The 26,606-nt window shown below is 37.1% G+C and overlaps 1 protein-coding gene across 4 annotated transcripts in view; it reads right to left on the reverse strand.

The window, feature by feature from the left end:
* The window catches only part of LOC134209757 (amphiphysin), a 162,834-nt gene that overhangs the window by 27,058 nt on the left and 109,170 nt on the right, over positions 1-26,606 (reverse strand). For all 4 annotated transcript variants that reach the window (XR_009978777.1, XM_062685779.1, XM_062685781.1 and 1 more), the window contains exons 2-5: positions 6,785-6,920; positions 6,535-6,725; positions 6,360-6,464; positions 6,047-6,299 (exon numbers count right to left, since the gene is read on the reverse strand). Coding sequence is in view for 3 of the 4 variants with exons in the window: in XM_062685779.1 (XP_062541763.1) it covers positions 6,047-6,299; positions 6,360-6,464; positions 6,535-6,725; positions 6,785-6,920 (685 nt within the window). In the remaining variant the exon portion in view is untranslated. The remainder of the gene's footprint in view (positions 1-6,046; positions 6,300-6,359; positions 6,465-6,534; positions 6,726-6,784; positions 6,921-26,606) is intronic.

The raw sequence follows: 26,606 nt of genomic DNA on the forward strand, positions 1-26,606 counted from the left end.
ATAAGGGCTGAAAAGTGACATTCCTAAAAAAAACAAGGATTCAAACACTGATGCCCTGAGTGAACACCAAACGAGTTACCACTAGGCCATCACCGCTACTCAAGAAGAGAAACCACTTGACCAATATGAACAGATGAACAGCATGCTGTGTGTAAACTGATGTTTAAACTTCCATATTCAAACCCGTGTATTTGAACTTGGGCGCACACTCGTGTTCAAACTGGGTGCGATTTTGGTTCGGTTTATGATGAACTAGGTTTGGATCTAGTATGCATGTTTGAGTGCGAACTTTCACTCGGGAAAACTGCACTTGTGTAAACGCGGTTCGTGTTTTCGTGAAGACTGCCAAATAGTGACTTTCATTCGCAGAAAAAGTGACCAAATAGTGACTTTCAGTTTCATTTGCAAGTTCGATGAGATGAAATCAAGCGTTTTTGGGTCGAATGAGAATCTTTTTTTTTTCACTCACCACCACTCTTTTCTCTTATAGCGAACTCAGATAAGAAACGTACACACTAACTTTTATCTACTCAGTGACTAAGTGAAATTGTATTGCCCTTTCTTTTAATCCCACGGAAATTTTAATAAATATCAGTCTAAAGCAGAACTACTCAAAACTATGAGTCTTGCGAGCAGATCAAATTTTCACGCCACTGTAAGTGAGCGAAACATGGTTATCACTCATATAAGACCTGTTTGTCTTTTCCGAAAAATGATTTCTAGGCAAGAATCTGCGTGAATGAGCATTCTCTTCTTGTGAGAATGAGTGAAAATTACGTTCACTTGATTTGCTGAACACCTACTTAAGAAAGATGCAGAGAACTCTACGATTTGCCATAGGTGCCACGGAAGTTATTGGAATTTTAAGTGCAAAAGTAACAATAGTACGGATCGTTAGAAAACGAAACAAAAATTATGAAGATTCAGGTGCAACGAGCCTGGAATTGAACGCACAACGCACAGAGAAATGCTAATAACTTAGCCGGGCAAACTCTAATCTTCTCGCGGTTTTCAGCATAACATTCTGGATTAAATTCTCCAAGATCTGAATGAGTATCATAGTTCTTCATCGTAAATTGTGTTGCCCAACTGCAAATCACTGTTTTTGGATGTTTCTGCATACATTTTTGCAAATTATATGCAACGAGTTTAGCACCACTCAAACGTTGACCGATTTGGCTAAAATTTTGTCCAGAGCATCAGGGCATCAAATAGATCCGTATAAAAGGGGGCCCTCCTTATCCGTGCGGTAAGACGCGCGGCTACAAAGCAAGACCATGCTGAGGGTGGCTGGATTCGATTCCCGGTGCCGGTCTAGGTAATTTTCGGATTGGAAATTGTCTCGACTTCCCTGGACATAAAAGTATCATCGTGTTAGCCTCATGATATACGAATGCAAAAATGGTAACCTGGGTTAGAAACCTCGCAGTTAATAACTGTGGAAGTGCTTAATGAACACTAAGCTGCGAGGCGGCTCTGTCCCAGTATGGGGATGTAATGCCAATAAGAAGAAGAAGAAGACGAAGAAGAAGAAGAAGAAGAGGGCGGCCCATAAAAAAAATTGAAAATAGTTTTTCCCATACTAATTTGAGCCACCCTGACACATACACACATACATACACACGGACAGACAGACATTTGCTCAGCTCATTTAGCTGAGTCGATTGGTATATAACACTTTGGGTCTCCGAGGCTTCTATAAAAAGTTCATTTTCGGAGTGCAATGATAGTCTTTCAGTACAACTTTGTTGTAGTACGAGAAAGGCAAAAATAGCCACTTGAGAACAATTTATATTTTATTTTTATTTTTTTGCCAAACTTCTCAAGTCCCAAGGATCAAGTCTCCTCATATTGTGGCAACAACTCAAAATTCAATTATCCTGAAAATGTGGTGGGATGCTGGGATTTTTATCAGTGAAGATCATTTAACATATTTACGGCTTTGTGCTGTGAAGAAATGATAGCATTTTGACATTATTAGGAGAAGTTGTTCAAATTTTGCGTGGTCACTTAAAAACATCTTTAGGAGGGACAAAACGCAGTAAATAATAGAGTAAATAAGGTGATCAATCAAAAAATAACTCGCCACATAACGATCATTTGTATAGAGGATCTATAATAAAAATACGCTATAACAATACTACTATTGTAGTTCTCGGTAAAATAGCGGAGAATTAAGTCTCCCAAGGGAACAAGTCTTCCCACCTTCCCCTACTGTATGAAGTTTAAGCTTTAAACCAAAACCCGAATCGGCAGGTCTCCTGCTTGCATGACTGTATACCAGTTTATAAATTGTGACGTAAATCACCTTTAGTTAGCTACTGGTGAAATGCCAATAAGAGCAGCGAGTTAAATGGTTGGCAAAGTTTCTGAACGATCATTTTTCCAAGATTCATTTTCGATTATTTCCGCCATGATCAAAGCATCATCCGACGAATACATAAAGTTTTATCAAAAAAGTCTTACTCAATAGTTTCAAAATAGTTGAAAATAGTGACTTTTTGCGAGAAAAAGTGACTTTAGTGACTTGATGTCGAAAAAAGAGACTTTTTAGTGACTTGCCCGAAAAAAGTGACCAAGTCACTAAAAAGTGACTCGCTACCAGGCCTGAAAGATGATTCCTTCCTAGAGGAATTCTCGAAAAAAAATTCTGGAGGAGTTGTTGAAGAAATATTTAGAAAATATTCGAAAAAGGAATCCTGGTTTGAATCACTGCTGATGGGAATCCAGAAGATATTCTCAAAGGATTTACTAAAATAACTTCTGAAGAAATTCAAGTAGTTGAAGTTAAAAAACCACATAAATAAAGCTGAAGAAAAAACAAAGAAAATGAAGTATTTTCTTAGGGTGTTCAAGAAAAAATATTAAAAAATATCCTTCCGAATGATTTCCGGAATGAGATTCCGAATTAAAACAAATGAACTTTTAAATGAACCTAAAACATTCTGATAGGAGTTTGTTATAGCTTTCTTGGAGCAATTCCTGAAAAACAATTGATCTCTTGGGTTGCGTCTCGTTTCCTGATTTAAAGTAAAATTAAACTTATGTACCGTGCACGCACCATACTTTGCGCAGTTAAGAAAATGCAAAATTAAATCAACTCGCACAACTTACAGAAAGTAGCTATCTGCCTGAAATAGTTTCCATGCTGTAGTATTATTATAATATTATTGTTTGAGAACTAAATTTGGTACAAAAATTTGAAATAAATAGTAAATTGAACTTCAAAGCAGACCCCTTATTATAATCCTAACTTTGCGCACATAACATGGAAAATTTCTAACACGAAGCAAGCGTCTATCATACAATTTTTCATCCAAATTTTATTTTTTCAGCTAATACTACTATTACAATTCATGTTCATTCCATTTGTAGGCATATTTGAGCATATTTGAGAATATGAGGATGCCCAGCATTATTTTCTTATGATTCGACATACTTAGTATGTTTTCACGTCTGTTGGTGTATGTACATCCTCATTTATGTACATTGGCCACAGCTAACACAAGTTCTTTTTTGCGTAAACCCTATTCCGACGAGGTATATCATAAATGTTGAAAATATCGAAGAAATACGAGTTGTGCGCAAAATTAGGAACACTGTATTGAAAAAATGGTCCTAACATTGCGCATCATATATTTTAACGAAAAATGTAAATAACAAACCAAATTCTAATGAGATGGCTTCAACAATATTATAATTATTGGGTCCATGTGTAATGAGTTGTCAGCGAATGTAAAAATTTACAAAAAATACAGTTTTTCGGGTAGACCGTCACTTGTCATTTGTGCTAAGAACACGCCATTTTGGTCATTTTCACTGTTTTCGGTACAAGTTTCGACTATTAAAATGAAAAATGTGTCATTTAACAGCGAAAAAATGCAGGCACTGTTATGATAACATGTATATTGTGCTGACAAGTTATAATTATATTTCGAAATTCAATACAAAAATAACCGCAAAATGCGCAAAGTTAGGAGCTGCGCAAAGTTGGGTGCGTGCACGGTAATAGATGGAAAATCAAAAATCAACCTGTCTTAAAAAGTGCTTTCTAATAAGACCGATGAAACATCTGTCAAAAACAATTTAATGTGTGTCGAAAATGATCTTGTTGTATGAGCAGCGTTGATTGGAAATTATTCAACTGTCACTTTTAAATTGCATTCACTTCGAAAAATGAAAGGAAATTTTTTATATCAAAATCAGCTATGCATTGAGCTACAGTTATGGGCAGCCGTCCAATAATTTCTGCATAGTTGGAAGTAGAAAAATGTAATATGAACTTGACTGAAAATATGTAGTTCCGATGGGATTAACTTACCAGTAAAAATGCTCTTTTAACAAAATGTACGAAACCCAATAAACTATTGGTTTAATAGTCCTTGAATAGCCATCGGCGTGATATTTTTTTCATGCGGCGGCGCACAGGTCTACCGACAACCCCTTTCGAATGTTTTTTTGATCGTTTCTTCATTTTCATATTGTGACCCGAGTAGACGAAAATAGCTCAATAATATCAAAAGTTGATAAGATAGCAAAATGAGATATGGACATGATTGATATAACCAGGGCTCGTAATGCTCACTGAATCTCAGGAGCACAGGATGCTCCCTCACCAAAACTTTCGGGGAGAAATTGCTATTCGGGATAAAAAAAACAGCCTGGAGAGTGATAACCATTTTTCGCTCACTCACTTTCATATTCGAGTCTTCGCGTGGCACCATAAATGCAAATGGTAGTAGCTTATGTGGACCAAATAACTTAACGCTTTCATACAGATAGCATGGTGGTGTGGCTAGAGTAAGCGCATCTCCACAGCTATTATTGTTACTATTCTGGGTTCGAATCCCGGCGCGGCCATACAATTTTGTAATTGTTCTGCGATAATTCTCGCGAAAAGTGAGTGAGAGGTAAAAGTGGTGAAGCGAAAAAGGATTTTCATCTATTAGGCAAGATTTTCGTTTAACTTCCCAGGATAATTCTGGAGAAAGATTGATGGGTGAAAGATGATCCTCAACATAAACAAATAAAAAAGATTCTCCCTTGGCCCGAAAATCGCTTGCTTTGGTCTCATTGAAACGAAAAGTTGAAACCCTGGATATAACAGATAAAAGATCAGACGATTATATCAATATTTTGCACTAAAATATCATGAGAAGATCAAGTTATACTTTATGAGAATAATCGCTACATATGACTTTTCATGACTTGACTTTTCAATTTTATTCCTTTCTAATCCATTTGATCCCAAGCAAATTTTTCATTTTCTGATCTGGAACCATTTCCAAAAACAATATGTAAAATTATTTTGAATTGTGATTTGTGAATTGTGATTTTTTTTATATCAGATTCGATTTCATTAATATTTTCTTTAAATGCCTATTGATTGTTAAAAAATGTTCATTCCATCCAAAACGAGTACATTAGTTTAACTCTTTTTAAGGTAGGCAACGATTTAGCCTTATAAATCTCATGTTGTTTTATAGGAAATGTTATCCACCCTATTTCAACACGCTTGAAAAATTTGTGTTACGCTTGAAATCGCTTCTAGATATGTTTAATCCGCATATAGTCGGATGGGAACAGTATAAAATACTTTAAAACTACAACACCATCTACTTGAAGGAAATGACATCCTAAACCGGAGATAAAAATCCAAAACGATTGCTTCTGTGTGAGGAGGAAAATGAGAAAATATGCAACAAGGGAAGTTCGGTAAACATGGAGTTTAACCGCAAGATATGCGTCTGTCGCTATATAGCTAAGAACACGAGCCACGACAGCAACAGGGAATAGCCGATAAAAAATTCAAACGCGACAGACAGCGCCACACAAAAGCAAACATTATTAATTCTTAGGGGCGGCACAAGGGATGATTAAACATTCAACGTTTTCAAATGAATATTATGGAGCAGAACCGCACGTTCGATGGCTGCATTGCGTTGATTCCAAAATTTCAAAACAGTTAAATAAGTGTTTACAACGGGAAACTTCATGGAGACGCATGGTTCTACAACACTAGAAGCAGTTCCTTTCGCGCACTTACCGGGGATTTTCTTGAGCGTGTACGAGCCTCGCTGCGATTCGGTGGCCAGTTTGTCGACGATGGCTTCCAGTTCGGCGTACACTTTGGCCGTTTCGCTGTGGAACTGCTGCTCGGAGGCGAACAGAGTCTGCAAGTTCGTCACCAGGAACAGTATTCTCGAGTCGAACAGAGCCGGCAGTTCGTCGTGCAGTTCACTGTTTAGCACTTCGTAGGTGCGTTTGGCTTCCTCCAGCTGTTCACGGCCCTTTGTGATCTGGAAGTATGTATTTAGTTCTTATTCGTGCAACTGTTATTCAATTCAATGGCGACGTACCTTCACATCATCCTTACGTTTGGCAGCATTCGCTTGCAGGCTCTGGAAGGAGTGCCTCTGGCTGTCGTAGTCCACCAATTTGCGACCTCGTTTGTCGATCTTTTTCTGTAACGTGAAGAACAAAACCAGAAATCAGTCTCATACATCCCGATTAGATGAGTCCAACACGAGTTACCCGCATCTCTGGGAACTGGGAGGTGTAAGTGTTCAGTGGTATCAGCACCTGATCACCGAGTTTGTGCGAGAAGTCCTGATACAGCACCTCGACGGTGTTTGTCTGAGCGTACAGCGCTTCCGATCCGGTCCACTGGCCTTCGTACACTTCGTTTATGGCTTCCATTAGGCTTTTGGAGGCGGTTTGGACGGCTAGAAAACGGTGAACGTGATTTACTTGATAAAGCTATGAGTGAGTATGGAATAAATACCTCGCACACATCGAATGTAATTGTTGAACTCTTTCTGCAGTCTGGTGGCACTGTTCTGCTGTCTAGTGAAGTTGGTCAGGTGCTCATCGAAGATTTCATCTGCGGTTCGGTCGACTTTACCGAGATTTTGTAAGAGCTGAAAAAACAGAAACGACAGAATACGAAAATATTAACATCACGGATCTGGCAAATAATAAGTCGGATGAAATAATGGAGATTTTGGCAATATTTGGGTAAGTTTATTGCAGATCTTTACTTCCTAGTAGCAATGGATGCAATAAATTGTGATTTGAATATAAAAATACGCGTTCGGCGCATCTTTTCCTAGCCGAGCCATTTGTGACCGACGGTATTATTAATAAAGTCGACCAATGGCATTGTGATATCTCGTGGGACAAGTTGAATGATGAATTGTTGAATATCGTCTGATGGTGACAAGCCGTGTTAGTTGTGTTGGACTTTTCTTTCATGACGGTAAAAAAAACTGAATAGCATTCGACGGCTTTGCCAAGAATAAAAATTTCTTTTCATCTTATTGTCCCATTGTCAGTCCACTCTATTGTACATTCCATTCAGAATCTTCAGACGAAATTAATTTAATTATGAATTATGTCTTCAGGAAGCTTGACAGCATTTTCGCTGCGGATACAAATTTGTTGCATCATGTGAATGTGATAAGAGATGATAATCGAAGCTAACTCATGCTGTGTTGTTATAAGGTTCATACATAAAGTATTCAAGGCTGTCATAGAATTACTGATGGTTATTTTAAATGGTGCATCTACTCTTGGAATACAATATCTGTGAAAACTTGTGTACCAACACAACTAAGCTTACTAAATTAATGATTTCGTGTGTGTTACTTCTACGTGAAGTTAAACGATTTACAATGATATGGAAATGCTAATATCATCTTCCAAACTTGGACGTACATGTTCATGATAGAATTAGAGGCGAAAGTATAGAATTGATAGTTCCGTTAGCAGGGTGTCGACTCAAATTTGAGAATGAAATTCCCTGACTTTCCCTGACTTTCCAGACCATTTCTCGAAAAATTCCAGGTATGAAATATTTTTTTTTTCAATTCATAGAAGCATATGAAAATCTATGCATGTTTGATTCCTGTCCATATGAGTTACTGGAAGCCTAATCACTTCTGAAGCAGAACATTAAGGATATGTAGAATTTAGAATTAAGGTCCTGGATCATCCAAGCAGCCCCACCTGTCTTGTAAACGACAAGCGAGAATTTTTCGAAGGTGTTGTACTTTTTACAACGGTGCGAGTCCCGGAAGGTTAATAGGTAATTCTGATCGTTCACAAAGAATCAAATAAATGCGCAGAACTCCTGAAAGGTTTTCATAATTCAAATCTTTCCAAAATTTGCTCCAACGTTATAAACTTTCTGGTGCAATCATCCACCATTGGGAATTCACACGGACTCTCTGGAGTCGCAATAGACCTCTACTGACACGACTCATTTGACACGACTTTTGAACAATTGTGAGAGCTTCTAGAAATCCTTCTAGTGCCGTTAAACAAAATTTTACGGGTTAGGTATTTTTGTGGACTTCAAGAAACCTCCACTGGATTTGAATAATACATAAGGGGTAAGAATTCTTATTCAGTCTCTGGGGAATTAATGGACTTCTAAAACTAGTCACGGACACTGCAATCTTCCAGATAATCAATAATTCAATCCCTACAGCTCACATAAATTTATGCAGCACTTACAGCCCAAAACATTCTAACTATGCAATACTTACTATACTCAGGTCGATTGTGGCCTTTGCCAATGGTCCCATGGAAAAAAATATAAAAAAATGGTCATGTTCGTAAAGATGTGGCATAACTAGTCTCATATGCTAAGGGGAGCTACACCTACTCAATTTATTAAATATTCAATAATCAAATTTTGATCGATTTTTAGTTTGTCCAAAAATATCAGACAAGTACAACAAGCAATGAAACTTTATAAGGAACATCTACTGGAGTTTTTTGAAGAACTCGTGGAAACATGTTTGAAGATTCCTTGGCATATTTTTTGTATGAATTCTTCCACGAAGGCATTACAATTCAAATTTGAGTAAACACCATACACCATACACAGTTTTTGGAACGGAGCTTTGCAAAAAAATGACTAAACATTCATCAAGGAGTTCCAGGATTAAACTATTGAGCGAGCTCTTGGAAATCCTTTGGGATTTTTTTTATATTTCAGTGGGAATTCTGAAGTAATTTAAAAAAATTACTGAAGGGAATAATAATTATTATTGTTTTCACAAAATATACTAAAGCATTTTTACTAAAGTAATGAACAAAATTCTCAAAGATCAACCAGAATATTTCCTAATATAATTGTTTTATAAACATAAAAAGCGACGAATGTTTAACTGAAACATTACCATTACAAATTTGAAAAAATATATAAATTTGTTCTCAGGCTTCTAATTTTTTGTAGATTCGACAGATTTGATGAAGGGTTGGCAGGAAAAAAATATTTATTGCGTAGATATCATTAAAAGGGGATCAAGTCTTACCAAATTTGAATTCAATAACAAAAATCGTTCATGTATACACACAGCAATCCAAAAATTCCGCGTATTTTGACGGAAAAATATTTTTAAAATCTAAGGGCACCTTTCTAATTTTATCAAAGCAAGTTCTTGGAGAGGCATCAATTCCCCCGAAAATTTAAAAAGTAAATTTTTGACAGCACTCCAAAAAATCGATTGTGTATCAATAACAGTAATTCAGTAATATTAAATACTATATTTCTTAGAGAGTCTGTGTGGAAATCACGTATGTTTATTTATTTTTGGCTGTGATACATCGGAAATCAGAAAAGGGGATCAAGTCTCCCTAGTCTCCCCTATGTAGTATCGAGCAAACGTTTCATTGAGATTATCGCCACCTACGTACATGAGGTAGATCATATGATGCTTTAATCCACTGTCATTCTCTCTACATGACTATAGTAATTTGACCATCTAAAGACGTGAGAATCGACCAATGACTTTATAAGCCTATCATCAAATGAAAGTTCACGAAGTGTTTTTAAAACATTACCCTTGAATCTTGTTTGGAGATGATGCCGATGCTGTGGAGTGTTATCGAAGGTCCACAAAGATAGTATTCGGCGTTTTCTTTCAACAAGCCTTTAAATATCTAGCTGTTGGTTGTAGGTTGAACATTATTGATGATTATTTGTGGATCGGTTCTGAACTATGGCACATTTAAGCCAATTGATTCAGTTTAGACTGCTTAGTCTAGACAATTTTCGAAAAATTGGGCGCTGCGTTTTCATCAAAAGGTAATATGATATGATAGAGTTGGTTACTAATCAGCAAGTTATATTTATCAAGATAGATCGCATTTCTTCCAATATCCCAATATCAGACTCTCGCGATTGATGATTAAGTATTTGAACGAACTTTCAAAACTTCTTTTGTTTAAAGGGAATATGACTCTAACGCTACTGATAAATCAAAACGACTCTGACACAAAACCACTCAAACTAAATAATCTAAAATATTAAAGCGGGCTTAAAAAATGTATCAGACTTCAACAGTGACCATTTGAACATGGCTTTGAAACCTGTGTTATTGCTTAGAGATTAATAGAAACAATCTCGATTACCATGGAATACAAGGCCCGGAGTAAACTTTTAGTCTAGAGACTGCCAACGGTCACATTTTTTCATAGCTTGATAGTGAAAATGGTTGTCGACTGTAACTGCCTCGGAGTATTGTTTTGTTTATCGACTGTGCAGTCCGATAAGTGTTTGACATATTGCTCGAAAAAAAATCACTATAAATTTTCAATATTATGTTTTGTGATTTTTTCCCGGACCTCAATCGAAATTCCCTGACTTTCCCTGACATTCCAGGTCCAAATTGAAATTCCCTGACTTTCCCTGACTTTCCAGGTTTTTCCAGGTAGTCGACACCCTGGTTAGGATACGGCAGGCATGAAGAATGTTTTTATAGAAGTCGATTTGAAAGCGAGCGGAGGGCAATATTTGTGATGGCACATATCACACCACCCTCCCTCCCCCCCTCTTCATACGGGAGCTTGGCAGAAGGAAGGTCGTGTGATATGTGCCATCACAAATATTGCCCTCCGCTCGCTTTCAAATCGACTTCTATAAAAACATTCTTCATGCCTGCCGTATCCTAACGGAACTATCAATTCTATACTTTCGACTCTAATTCTATCATGAACATGTACGTCCAAGTTTGGAAGATGATATTAGCATTTCCATATCATTGTAAATCGTTTAACTTCACGTAGAAGTAACACACACGAAATCATTAATTTAGTGTACTACCCTTGGTGGGGGCATCCATCAATTCAGCTGTTATTGGTCGACGGTACAGCAGCAGTGCCTTTCTCTGCTTTGTTCTCTCCGAGGCAGCCAAGTTGGTTGCGACGAGACGGACGCAATGAGAAAACAGAACTGTGCAATAAAAATCATATTCGACTAAATGCTGATGTCATATTAGAAATTTGGAGACAGTACTCGTCGATAGCAAATCCTTCCGCACGCGATGGCATATGAGCAAGTCAAACCACCTTCCTTTTGCCAGTGGAGATATATCAGATTCCACACTGATATTCTTCCCTCCCCCTTCATACGGGAGCTTGGCAGAAGGAAGGTCGTGTGATATGTGCCATCACAAATATTGCCCTCCGCTCGCTTTCAAATCGACTTCTATAAAAACATTCTTCATGCCTGCCGTATCCTAACGGAACTATCAATTCTATACTTTCGCCTCTAATTCTATCATGAACATGTAGGGTAGAATACGGCATTGGCAGGGTGCGACGGTTGTTGGCAACCTCAACAATATTTGCGTTTTCCAGCAAACATACACTATTTATGAACATAATTATGATTCAATCACACAATTTCATGTCTAAGATTTCATTTGAATAAGTTGTTTGTGTAAAAGTAGCAAGATTTGATGTGTTTATCACCGAAACAAATTTGCACGTAAGAAATCCTTGCTATTATTGCATTACCAAAGAAAGCAGCGCACGAAAAGCAAACTGTTACTTACTTTTTTGGATCGCCTGCTTCTCCTCTTTATTGCGTATGACATGACAAATTAAGTACGTAAACTACTTTTTACACTTTATCAACACTTGATTATCACCACAAAGAGCAAATTTAAGCAATGTTTGCTCTATGTTTCACTAAATAAAATCGGGACTGTTCGTTTTCTTTGACAGCAGCACACTTCGGAATAGAGCGAGAGAATGTGTTTGTGAGCATATCAAACACACGCCAAAAAGGTACCACGCACAATTCTATGTGATTTTATTTTAGCAAAAATACGAACAAAATATCCGGCGATAGCATTTATTTTTTAAAAAATGTTAAAATACAAATGCTTCTTGTACGTATGATTTGTACGCAGACCATGAATTATATCAAAAGTTATAGCCACACCATAGTATTTTAACCCTTATGTGGCTGACAGGACCGTTTTCCATTTGCAACTTCAATACTTTCCAAGCTCTTAAAAACAATCATAACCATTCCCGTTCCAACATAGCGCATTTCAACCATAAATAATTGCCTACTTTTAGGGTATTATCTATTATTCAACTGTGAAACGTAGTGTAAGAATGGGGTGGCTCCAGCGGCTGGATAGGACAGTGCTGCCCATTATTCATATATGAAGACTCACGAGGTGGAATATATTGTTAATATACTATACTACCAGAACCGACGAGCTTCGTTTCACCTAACATTGATTAATTATATATTTTTTACATTATTTAAAAGACGATTAAGTATTCGAAATTTGCAAATTTTGATTCCATTTTTTGGATTAATTTTCGATTAAAGCAGAAATTTGTATTTCATTTGTATGGGAGCCCCCCTTCCAGAAGAGGAGGGGTCTAATACCATCATAAGAACCTTCATCGTTCCCAAAAACCTCTACATACAAATGTTCATGCCGTTTTCTAGTCTATAAGGGCAGACAGACAAAAATTCATTCTTATGTGTATAGATTTGGTTTTACGTAGTTTACGTCGAGCGGTCGTGTCTTGTACACAACCACCATGATTTTTTTAATGAAACAAACATATCATGTAAGGACCGCAAAGAGCAAGTTGTATATTTGAAACTGGTTGATAGACTTTTGCTTACGACTCTAATGGAACGTACACACGGTCAAGCAGTTCGACCAACATTGACTCCACCTCCCGTTTATTCAAACATCCATGAAGTTTTCCCAACAGCAGCACGAACAATCAATTTATTCGACCAACAATATCACACACGAACGACCGAAGCGCCAACTTGAGCACCAACCATCAAAAAATATATGGGGGTTTGTGCAACTTCACTACAAATGCTCAAACATGTTCGGCGAACCTTGACTCCACCCCCGACAACTCAAACCAAAATCAAACCGTTTTAATTTTTTCCAACCGAGCCGCCAACTGTCAAATGATTGTTCGAACAACTTCACACACGTTCAAACAAAGCAGCAACCGAAGCGTTTTCTTGGGGGCGAAGTCAATGTTCGTCAAACTGCTTGACTGGTGTGTACGTTGCATAAGGGATTACAAAAGACAAAAGATGTAAATGTTGGCAGCGGACAAAAAGCATTTAAGTTACTTTCTCCAAAATGGCCAACATTATTCAAATAGGTTGAAAATGGTAAAAGTTATGATAATATCAATATCTGGGTACACGGGTACCCTATCTGCCATTCACGTCTGTTTTTTGTTGGCCGCATAAGAGTTAAATTTGTTTTACAATGTGTTTAAATGCTTTTGCCTATATGTCTACATCACATAAAAAAATCCATTTTTGTTTTAAGCCAATTTGATAAACAATAAAGTTTGTTCCAAAATTGAGTGCAGCGAGATGAGCGTGCGGCCGATAATTATGAATGAATTTTACTACTGGAGGATATAAACAACCAGCATTTGGCACTAATACATTACCAGTTTTCTACTTCCATGTCTAGTTGCTAAAGGGAGCAAACTCATTGCTGATAATAGAAATTGCTATGCCAATAGAAGAAACGTTGACCTGTTACTTTATATTAAATTTACTGAGTTTGTGGTAAAAGCTGTTATATTTAGTGAACACCAATCATCAAAGAAAGAGCATACAAATGTATACCAGTTGAACTATACCTGTGTTTTAGTGTATTTATTCATTATTTTCATCATTCTATTTGGCGAATGTCTTCGACTGCCAAGAATAGGTATTTTCCCCTACGTCCAAGTTTGGAAGATGAACTAAGCTTAGTTAAGCTTAAGCTGTGTCTGATAATAAATCGATTGCCTTGCAATTGTCTGGCACTGTATGAGGTTGGATGACGTCGGATGCTTTTTCATTAATTCATGTTGATGACTGGCCCAGGAAATAAAAGGTTGTCAACATCTATGGGGCACCCCCCGGATTGTGCCTTTGGGTGAGGAAATCAATCTCCGTAATGGACTATAGATTTATTGAAAATATAAACAGCGGGCGATGTCCAGATCCATTTGATATGTCGACCAAGCTGAGAGCGGAAGAAATCGACAGATATTTGCTTTCGCGGCCAGTGATCGGGAGGAAAGTATGCAAGCAATCAACAGGGATATGAATGAAGGATAATTTTTTTGGTTAGCTTGAAGACTTTCCATAGACCGACACAAACGGAAAATAAAATGCATTTTTCAAATACCCTCGGAAAACCCGAAACATGTTAGATGTCGTTCTGAGAATCAGGTTGAGGACAGAGAAGAAATTTTGCGTCCAACGGTTTCATTTTTATCAAAATCTGATAAATAAAAAAAAAATTGAAAATTTGAGAAGAATTTTGCGTCTAACGGTTCCAATTTTATCAAAATCTGATTATTTTTAATAAAGTTATGATAGTATGAATTTCGTCTATTTTTATAAATACAATGTTAGAACTGAAAACATTTCCGGTACTGGTTTATTACGTTTATCAGGTTCATAGAAGAGGGACACATTTTTGAGTTTAAAAAAACAGAATACTTGACAAAATAAGCAAAAACTACATAATATAGTGGAAAATACCTATTTTTGTCAGTCTGAGACATTCGCCAAATAGAAAGATAAAAATAATGAATAATCACACTAAAACACAGGTACAGCTCAACTGGTATACATTTATATGCTCTTCCTTTGATGATTGATGCTCACTAAATATAACAACTTATAACAGAAACTTCGTAATTTTAATATTATTGGGACAGGTCCACCTTTTTATTATCAGCATAGCAATTTCTATTATTACTCAAGAATTTGCTCCATTTGGAAACCAGACATGGAAGTAGAAAACTGGTAATGTATTGGTTCTGAATTCTGTTTGATTTTCAGTCAAAAAAATCACTCATATTGAAGGTCAATTGATTTCACTCAAATTTGGATTAATTTGTTTCGAGTAAAATTGATTTTGTTCTCGAGTTATGCCGAAATTTCTTTTTCATTTGAATGGAAGCCCCCCTTTCCATAAGGGGGAGGGGTTTCGAACCATTACAGAAACATATCTTCCCTCCCAAAACCTCCATATGCCAGATTTGGATCCATTTGCCTAATAAATTCTCGAGTTATGAAGAAATTGGTGGTCCATTTGTATGGGAGCCCCCCCTTTCCAAAGGAGGGAGGGGTCTCCCACCATTATAAGAACCTTTCCCGGCCCCAAAAACCTCTGCATACAAATTTCCACGCCGATTGGTTCAGTAGTTTCCGAGTCTATAAGGGTCAGACAGACAGAAATTCATTTTTATGTATAAAAAATATAAAAGATGTATAAAGATTTTCAAGATTACATTAAATGTATTACAATGATGATTCTAATGCATTCTGCTTATATTCAAATATCAATCAGCATTCACTCGCGCTGCCAAATAAAAAAATAATTTGAGAAATAATAAACCATCGACATGACAATGACATCGAGAACAAACAGATTTCCCATCCATAAGAAAATCTCACACGGTACACCTCCTCTATTACAAAAATCTAGAATAGCTTGATAAATATCGAAAAATATCAAAGAGTTTCAAAAATGATTCCTGATGAATTTCTCCGGAACACCAAGGGTGTTTTCGATAGTTTAGTAATTTGGGTATCATTCAATAGTTTGTTGATAACTCATTCCAGAAGCCAAAGGTTAGTTATTAGTAAAATTCAAACAGCGAACTATATTAGGCAGAGTTGTAAAAAAACTTTCGCACCAGATCCACACATTTTGAAATTCAGCTTCTCGAATGATTTATCGACAATCTTCTAAACGATCCAACCCAGATTACTAAATGCTTGAAAACATCCTTGCGGAACATCGCATGACTTCAAGAGATGGTTTGCAAAAACTCAAAGTTTCTGAAAAATAATGAAGTAATAAAGAAATAGTGACGATTTTTTTTTTGACGTTGGACTACGTTTTTCTTTTCTATATTAGGGTACACGTTGCGATTGCGAAAATCAGAGACCGTCACGAAAATATGATAGACTTTGAACGTTAATATCTCAGCCGTTTAAAAATACATATTTTGACTATTTATTATTGAAAATTGCCAAACAGTTTAGAAATAGTAAAACAACCAATCCTGTGCATACATCGCAAGCACAGACATCAAAATCAAGCAACTTGCGGGTTGATATAATCCTTAGTTTAACTTTCTGTCTGTGCTCAAAAAAACTTACGTTGTCTGTGCTCTGGGGTCAAATTGACCCCAAATTGAAATTGCTATAACTTTTTTAATGTTTGGCCAATTTTGGATTTTTGGGGCTGTTTCGAAAGATAATTTAATCATCTTTCAGGTCGTTGCCAAAGCTTAACTATTGGTGCACGGGTACATCGCGGGGAGGGGTTTTAGTGAACAAGGGTACAAAAACAGTGATTTCTCATGATTATTTTACTTATATCCGAAAATCCTACCCATTTTACTGCACCTTTTTTAAAAAGGTTATGCAGGAAGGCATGTGCTTTGGCATGAGGCGTTGATAAGTTTAGAACTCGGCCACCAGGTGGTGGTATATTTGAGTTCATTATTTTAGACTACTCAATATATTCCGATATATGGAATTCTCTTCAGTGTAAATATTCTTATCGCACAAATTTGAAAAATTGGAAGAAGTGCTCATTATATTGAGCACCGCTTTGTAGTGCTAGACATCCTGAACAATGTTGCCGAATACAACTTGGGTGTAGGTATGAGAGATCTCAAGCTAAATCAATATTTCATATATGCAAGAATATTGCAAGTACACTAGCGCCGCCTATTTGTAAATTTCCTAATTATTTATTCCGTCACATGACAGTCCATTCCCACCAGACAAACTTTGTTAAAGACGTCATCTTTACAAATTTCAAATTTGTGCGATAAGAATATTTACAATGAGGAAAATTCCATATACCGTAATAACTTAAGTAGTCTAAAATAATGAATTCAAATATACCGCCACCTAGCGACCAAGCTCTAAACTAACCATGTCAAAGCACACGCCTTCCTGCATAACCTTTTTGAAAAGGTGCAGTTCAAAATGGGTAGGATTTTCAGATATAAGTAAAATAAGCATGAAAAATTACTGTTTTTGTACCCTTTTTTACGAAAACCCCTCCCCGCGATGTACCCGCCCACCTATAGGCAATCTTTGGTAACGACCTGAAAGATGATTAAATTATTTTTCGAAACAGTCCCAAAAATCCAAAATTGGCCAAACATTAAAAAAGTTATAGCAATTTCAATTTGGGGTCAATTTGACCCCAGAGCACAGACAACGTAAGTTTTTTGAAAAAAATACACTGTAGCGCATATTTTCAAGATTTTGCACCTAGAATTTGCAAGAATTTGAATTTGCACCTAGGGGACAGATCTCGGCGAGTTTTACCAAACTACCAAAAACTAGAAGAATCGGATGAAAACTAAAAAATTGGCAGCCACTCAAAGTGGCCTGGGGTCATATTGACCTCAGAGAACAGACAAAAGGTTAAACAAGATTTCACTCAGAGCGGACGCAGCGGAGCGGATACAGCAGCACGAAGGCGCTGGTAGAATTTTCAACGGAAAACCATTACATTGGCGGTCAGTGCACATTCATCCTCAACGAATCAGCATTGCGCGCTTTTGATTCTGCTACCGCAGGGCAACTTTATGTCGTCGCCAAACGATTAGGTTTTGAACTTTAAAGAAAATTCGTCTCGGATCAAGCTTCTTGTGTAGCAAAAGCAAAACCAAAGATCTTGCCAGAAAAGTTCACTTTCTGCCGACGACAGCCAAACCGATAAAGACGCTACTTTAGAGGAAAATTTATACAGCAAGCGCCCACCGTCGACAGTCACTCAGACTGACAGACGCTAAGCGATTATGTTTTGTGCAATGAATAAATTTCGTCATGTGTCAAAATTATTTTGTTACGTTTTTCAGCAATACGGATCTTGAATCATTAACAACTCACAACCAATTTCAGAATCTTGCGAGAAAATTTCACAGGATGCTTTGAATTTCCAGTCTCTCCCATGCTTCGGAGCCGCTCTCTGTAGAATCCCGATCGAAATGACTCGCCCGCGCCGGAAAGCAGCTTCCTTGTATCTAATGAATTACTCCCATCATCCCCGCCCCTTCGTTAATCGTTAATCACAAAGTAACGGGGCTAACGGGCTTACTTTATTGAATACAAGAGAGCTGGATTTTTTCCTTCTTTTAATCATAGGCTTTTCTTTCGAGTTTCGCACATTTATATTTATTTGTGTTTCTCATTGTTGATTTTTTTCTTTCTTTTATTCATAACCTTTTCTATCGAGTTTCGCATTTTTATACCGCATATGAAATACCAATAGCACCTGATAACATTTCATTCTAGAATTTTCCTTTTGTTCAAACATAGGGTATTGTTCAGAGTAGACCTGTGCGCCGATAGAAATTTTATCGGCGGCGGCGTGGGTCGGCTCACACGATTTTTAAACAATAAAATAAAAGTTCCAATAAAAGCAATAAAAGTTCCTCAAGGAATTCCTTCGAAAGTTCCACCAAGAATTCCTCCGGAAGTTCATCCAGGAATTCTTCCGGAAATTCCTCGGGAAATTCCTCTGGAAGTTCCTCCGGGTATTCCTCCGGAAGTTTTTCAGGGAATTCCTCAGGAAGTTTTTCCGGGAATTCTTCCGGAAGTTCCTCCGGGAATTCCTCCGGGAATTCCTCCGGGAATTCCTCCGGAAGTTTTTCCGGGAATTCTTCCGGAAGTTCCTCCGGGAATTCCTCCGGGAATTTCTCCGGAAGTTCTCTCGGGAATTCCCCCGGGAATTCCTCCGAAAGTTCCCCCCGGGAATTCCTCTGGAAGTTCCCTCGGGAATTCTTACGGACGTTCCCTCGGGTATTCTTACGGAAGTTCCCCCGGGAATTCCTCTGGAAGTTCCCCCAGGAATTCCTCTGGAAGTTCCCCCAGGAATTCCTCCGGAAGTTCCCCGAAATTCCTCTGGAAGTTCCTCCTTTAGGAAATTCCTCTGGAAGTTCCCCCAGGAATCCCTCCGGAAGTTCCCCCAGGAATTCCTCCGGAAGTTCCTCCGGGAATTCCTTCCGAAGTTCCTCCGGGAATTCCTTCGGAAGTTCTGCCGGGAATTCCTCCGGATGTTCCTCCGGGAATTCCTCCGGAAGTTCCTCCGGCAATTCCTCCGGAAGTTCCTCCGGGAATTCCTCCGGAAGTTCCTCCGGGAATTCCTCCGGGTGTTTGTTTAAGAATTCTTCTGTATCTCCCTTCACGATACATACATAAAACACTCAAATACACGACGTTATTGGTTGAATTTAACATTTCAAAGTCTGACAGAATTTGCCTTATAGTGAACCCCCTGAGGGTCTATAAAAACTTGTTTCACTATAGTCGACACTAAATTTGTTGTTCAATTTCATGTTCCGTTTCGGGATGTTCTTGTTCCCTATCATGCACTCCCAAAATATCCCAATAATGGAAACTCCCGTGTTTATTTTTTACAAAATTGTATACAATCATCTATTTTTACTTTCCATGTTATTTTAAATGCATGTAATCAAATCATTAAATTGAAAGGTAGATTCTCCCGATGGAATTTCCTAGATAAAAGATTAGATGATGCTGTGATAATAAAAACATGGCTGGAGGGTCTACTATTGCTAAGGGGTCCACTATTGGCCATTATACCGTTACACGAATATCCGCGAAAATTCCTTCAAGAACTCTTGCAGGCATATCTCTATATGTTCTCCAAAAACATTTTTCCAAGAATTGCTCCGCGATATTCCTCTTTCATGAAGAATTCACGGCGAAATTTTTTGAATATTCAAAAGAGTTCATAAAATATTTTGATTATCAACGCATGAAGTATTTTTTTGAAGGAATTCGCAAAGGAATTTCTGGTTTGAAACTCAGAAGAAAAAGTTCATAAAAGATTTTGATGATCAACGCATGAAGTATTTTTTGAAGGAATTAGCAAAGGAATTCCTGGTTTGAAACTCAGAAGAAATTGTTATCTAAATTCTTCAATGAATTTCGCGTGGATTACCCGATGGACTTACAGGAGAAATTTTCGAAGGAATTCCTAAACGAGTTTCTGTAGAAGTTCTAGAAGTAGACGTATTAGTTTATAAATAATTTCACAAAAAAAAAAATGTCGTGCTTCCTAACAAGTTTTTAATGTAATTCTGAAATATTTTTAGACGTAATGTTCTAGTACGTACTGCCGAAGAAGTTCTAGAAGCAATTCCTTGAATTGTCAATTCAATGTCAAGAGCATTTTGTTTGAACAAATATTTTTTTGATTGACCGAGCATACGGATCTATTGGTTCCCCAACCAACAATTCAGGCTGAAAAAACTACTTCTAATTTTGTTGGGTTTAGACTTTATTAGAAATGAGAATAAATGCTGCATAATTGTAAAGAAGATAAATCTAGAGTTAACAAAAATGCCTTCGGCGTGGTAAAGAATATTCGGCGGCGTGGTCAATTCTCATACGGCGGCCCGATTAAATCGGCGGCGCACAGGTCTAGTTCAGAGGTATATTGTCAAATCAATATTTTTATCAAAGTGTTGCTAGGCAAGGATGTTATCGATCATTTAGTAATCTGCGTTAGATCATTTAGTAGTTTGTCAATAACTCATTCCAGAGGCCTAATTTCAAAATGTATTGTATGGTGAATTTTTAGTGCGAAGGTTTTTCTACAACTCTCCTTAACAGGTCGATGTTCAAATTCCACTATTAAAGGAGTTACGGTGCTAGTTGCTATACTTATACTAAATGATAACAAAATATGCAATCATTTAGTCTAAGTTACTCCTACTAGCGTTATAGCTTCGTTATTAGTGAAATTGAAACAACAAACTGTTAGCAGAGTTGCAGATAAACCTTTGCACTAGAAGTCCACCATACAACACATTTTGAAATTTAGCCTCTATAATGAGTTATTGAAGAACTACTAAATGATCGAAGGCAGATAACTAAATGATCGATTACATCCTTGTTGCTAGGCTTTATTAACTTTAATTGTTATTCCTGAAATGAGTTCTTCATTCACTTTCATCAAAATGATCATTCGAAATATATCATTTAAGCTCAACATATAATCTTCTAAGCCTAGCGGTAAGAGCGGCTATAAAGAAAGACCATGCTGAGGGTGGCTGGGTTCGATTCCCGGTGCCGGTGTAGGCCATTTTCGGTTTGGGAATTGTTTCGACTTCCCTGGGCATAAAAGTATCATCGTGTTAGTCTCATGATATATGAATGCAAAAATGGTAACTTTGCTTAGAAACCTCTCGGTTATAACTGTGGAAGTGCTGAATGAACACTAAGCAACGAGGCGGCAATGTCCCAGTGGGGGATGTAATGCCAATAAGAAGAAGAAGACCATCTTCTAATGACAGTAATTTTATTTTAATGTGCTCAAAAGATGATATATTTATGTTTACAAAATTAGTTTTTAAGTAACTCTATTAAGTAACATTTATTATTATTAGAAACCGTTACGTTGTGCTTTAAAGTAGGGAGGGGTATGAATTGCCCAAATTTTTGTGTTTCATTTTGATGTCAACTAGTAACCCTCTAACGCCCAAGACCGCCGTTAAGCGGGACACTTTGATTTTATTTTTTGGAATTTTTAATTGTGCTGTGAAAGAAACCTCCAATCTCTGTCTATTCGACTTTTTTTCTGTCAACCTTTTGTCTCTTCGATCTTCCGTCCTTTCGACCTTTTGACCCAATTATTTTTTCAACCTGTTTTTCATTCAACCTTCTGTTATTTTTTCGACCCTCTTTTCCTTCGACCTTTTATCCTTTCAATTTTTTGACTTTCGACCTTTGTCCTTTCGACATTTTATCCTTTCGACTTTTTGTTTTCGACCTTTTATCCTTTCGACCTTTTGTCCTTTTGACATTTTGTCCTTTCCACCTTTTGTCCTTTCGACATTTTGTCCTTTCGACCTTTTGTCCTTTCGACCTTTTGTCCCTTCGACCTTTTGTCCTTTTGACCTTTTGACACAGATTCGTTTAGAATGGCTTATTATTAAAAATAAAGAAACTTTCCAGAATCGTCATTATCGTTTGAATGGATAAATTTGAAAACTTAAGCAGAATAGTCTTTTTTTGTTAAATATCTTGGCTGAGCATATGCACAGCACATGTTTCGAAATGGACAAATTGATATGAAATTTGCGAAAAAGAATCCACGTGTCTTGGAGGGACTCGCACCCTCATCCTCCTACTCTCTAGATACGCGTGATAACTCCTACATAACAAGACCACGGGGTCACGATGGTCACGTTTGCGGAAAAACCATCAGAATCCGACTATGTTGGGGGCATAGAGTGTGATGTTTATCGAATAATAAACAAGGTGGGCTCGCTTGACTGTGGATATACAACAGTAAAGCACATGTGAAGATTGGACAAATCAAGCATCCGAAAGATATTCAATTTGCAAAAAAGTGCTAATCGCAGTGGAGGTTGGTACTTGCATTCTGATGGCTTTTCCGCAAACGTGGCCTTTAAGTGATTTTGTTGTGTAGGGTTTATCACGCCTGTCTAGAGAGTAGGAGGTTGAGGGTTCGAGTCCCTCCAAGACACGTGGATTCTGTTTCGCAAATTTCATATCAATTTGTCCATTTCGAAACATGTGCTGTGCATAACAAAAACACGATTTTCGTACGGCCGAGTTACCGAATAATATGCAATTAATCAGAATAGTCTGTTTGTCTGTGTGAAGATTTTTCCCAACGGTCAATACCTCTTCTTGGATAAAAAGTTTTAGTCTTGAAAAGGACTGTGAGTAATTAATTCTTGAAGTTCCTCTCACTTTGGAACCGGTCACTTTGGAACCATGAAAAACGATACATGTTCACTTCCATCGAGAGTGAAAAATAAAGAGACGCGAATTATGATAACAAATACCATCCATTTCATAAAGCACGTGGTGCTACAACCCGATTGGGCTGCACCTTTGAGTTTTTTTTATTGGAATGTGTGGTTAAGTTCTATGGCAGAGGTTCGTTTTGGTTAACGATTTGCCAATGCAATAGGAAAGAAAGGATGATAAGTAATCCAAATCCTAATTGCAGGGTTTCGACTTTTCATTTCAATGAGACCAAAGCTAGAGATGTCGCAAATTAACGATTACTTCGATTAATCGATTCAACGTTGTGATAATCGATTAATTTTGAATCGATTATTACCCAAAGATTAATCGATTCAATAATCGAGAGGAATCTAGAGTAATCGATTAGTTACTAATCGATTAATCTGGGTTTTACGACATCATAAAGATGTGGCAAGTTAATTGATTACTTCGATTAATCGATTCATCGTTGTGATAATCGATTAATTTGGAATCGATTACTCCTCAACGATTAATCGATTCAATAAACGACAAGAATCGAAAGTGATCGATTAGTTACTAATCGATTAATCGGGATTTTACGACATCTCTAACCAAAGCAAGCGTTTTTCGGGCCAAGGGAAAATCTTGTTTCTTTGTTTATGTTGAGGATCATCTTTCACCCATCAATCTTTTCTCTAGAATTAGCATTGAAAGATAAACGAAAATCTTGCCTATTAGATGAAAATCCTTTTTCGTTTCATTACTCTTACCTCTCACTCACTTTTCGCGAGAATTATCGCAGAACAATTTCAAAATTATATGGCCGCGTCGGGATTCGAACCCAGAATAGTAACAATAATAGCTGTGGGGATGCGCTCACTCTAGCCACACCACCACGCTATCTGTATGAAAGCATTAAGTTATTTGTTCCACATAAGCTACTACAATTTGCATTTATGATGCCACGAAAAGACTCGAATATGAAAGAAAAAGAGAAAACCAACGTTTAGCGGTAATTGAAGTGAGCGAAAAATTGTTATCACTCTCCAGGCTGTTTTTCTTTTCCGAAAAGCGATTTCTCCCCGAAAACTTTTGTGAGGGAAAATCATGTGCTCCTGAGATTGAGTGAGCATTACGAAACCTGCCTAATTGTATGTAAGCAGAAAAGAACTTTATCGCTCATTTTCAATTCTAACAGCTATTGCTAGAATAGCTGGTTGAAGGTATAGGATAGAGATGGAAGTGATATGAAGTCCATTTCCAGTTCTAGCGATTGCTAGGAACATGACGAATATAGGAAAAGATACAAGGTAGGAAAGTTGAACGGGCATGGGATTGAACCCACGAACCTGCGTATGAAGCAGAAGTGGTAGCGGTGTTGAACTTAATTTTATATAATTAAATATAATTTTGACGTAGGACTTACGTCTTTCTTTACTATACTGGGTGTCATTTAGATTTTTGGAAATCGAGAGCGTTACGCTGGAAGGGAAGATTTTGAACATTTCTAGCGCCTTTATCTTTCGATGGATTTTCAAGAATTATATATCAATCGACTTGGACACTCTCCACCATTTTGCCTATTTTATTGAAACTTAAGATTATTAACGATTAGCTACTGAGAATTTCAATTCTTGTCAAAGCCAGTCAAAATTTCATATGTAACCAATCCCGTGCGTTCCTAACACGAACATCAGAATGCGGAATATTTTCTTTGTGTATAAAAGAAGCAGTGCCTGCCGTGTGCGAGTCATTACAATTTGTGACAGCAGCGCGTACTGACGTGCTTTTTGCTCCCGCATTTTTCGTTTCGTTCGTTCGTTCGTTCGCTGTGTTTACCTACACAGCGACAGCATACAGTCACCAGCGATAGAACTGCCGGTGGGTGGGTCTGCGAATATGCATAAAAGAATTTTCGTCATTCTGTGCTTGATGATGGTCGGATGCAGTGGTGTCGGCTGCGATGGATGCAATCGCCCATCGCATCACTCGGGGTTCACGGCTACAGGCCGATGATGGCTGTGGCAGCGAGGGCAGCGGTGGTGGATGAGGAAGAATAAAATTAGAGAGATTTGGTCTGCTCATCCAGGTGATGGGTTTCATAATCCATATGATCCCGGGATGGGTATGAGTCATGTCATATGACTGACCATATGTTAAGTTGTGCTTGGTACTGAACCACACGTACATTGAAACATGGTTATACTATAACAGTTCTGAATCCTTAGAAAAAAATAAGTACGCTGATGAAAATAAAAATTCGATTAAAATAATTACTTCCATTTATTTGCAAAAGGCATTAGCAATTAAAGATGCACAATCAGCAATAGTGTTAATATCCATTTTAGATTAGAAAATTTCGCTGTCTTACATGTAAATGTTTTAAAAAAGTCCGTAAAAAATAATTTCCAGAAGAATATTTAAATAAATTTTATCTTATTTTTTGTTTTTCATTTTCTGAGAAATTGTATTATTAAGCTTGACGTAGACTCGGAGTTTGAGATCAAAACATTAAATAATTTTTCGTTGACGTATTAGCAGTACCTCCTCTATTTTAGTAGGGTTACTGCTCCTTGACTTGTTTCTTATTGTTGTGATTTTTTTTCAGCATTAAGCACGCATGTTAGCAAAAAGAAGCAACGAAATTGGTGCTGTATTTTTTATTTGTTTGGAAAACGGGACAGTTCCCCTAAAATAGCACATTTTGCCCAAGTCTGGAAGTTTTATAAATAACATTTTTAAACTTCGAATATTATCATCAATAAGAAATCTGTCGATGCCCTACATTTGCTTGAGTAAATAAGGGCTTAATAGTTAGAAACAAAGCAATTCTAATTATGTATTTAATTATTAGTTTTATTCCCAGAAGTTTTGAATAAACAAATTGCTAATAATTCTACATAGCATGGAAGTTGTCGTTTCCAATATCAATACCTATAATCAAACTCTATAGATCCAAAAGTTAGAAGTTAAATGTAAATACGTCACGTTTATACAAGTCCTACGTCTACTCGCGGTTATGTTGAAAACATTACCCATTGCTCGTTTTTTTATAATTAAGGAAAAATAGCAGAAGTGGTAGCCATATGAGTACTAAGTCCGATGACTAAAATACGTATCTATAAAGATTACAAAACGATGGAATTAACTGGAGTAGTTATAACTCGTATTGTGACAGGTGAACACATTCTACTAAACAACACAGCGCAGTTTGAATTGATTTCGATTTGAAATAACAGTAAGTTCGATTGAATGTTACAATTATTTGCATGCTCCAAATATATGCATTGTGCATGAAAAAACATTTGAAATTACAAAATACTTTTACCTGTAAAGCTAAAAAAAATATTTCAGAATTTTATTGCTGTTCTAATCAGCAAATTTTGTTGTTCATGACTTATGTAAATCGACATCCGTAGTTTTCCAGAACATTTGTTTTTAATGATTTCATAGTAAACCTAGTAAACAATGTGAATGAATTACTCAAAGAACACGA

This window comes from Armigeres subalbatus, chromosome 2 (assembly GCF_024139115.2).
Source record: "Armigeres subalbatus isolate Guangzhou_Male chromosome 2, GZ_Asu_2, whole genome shotgun sequence".
Lineage (NCBI taxonomy): Eukaryota > Metazoa > Arthropoda > Insecta > Diptera > Culicidae > Armigeres > Armigeres subalbatus.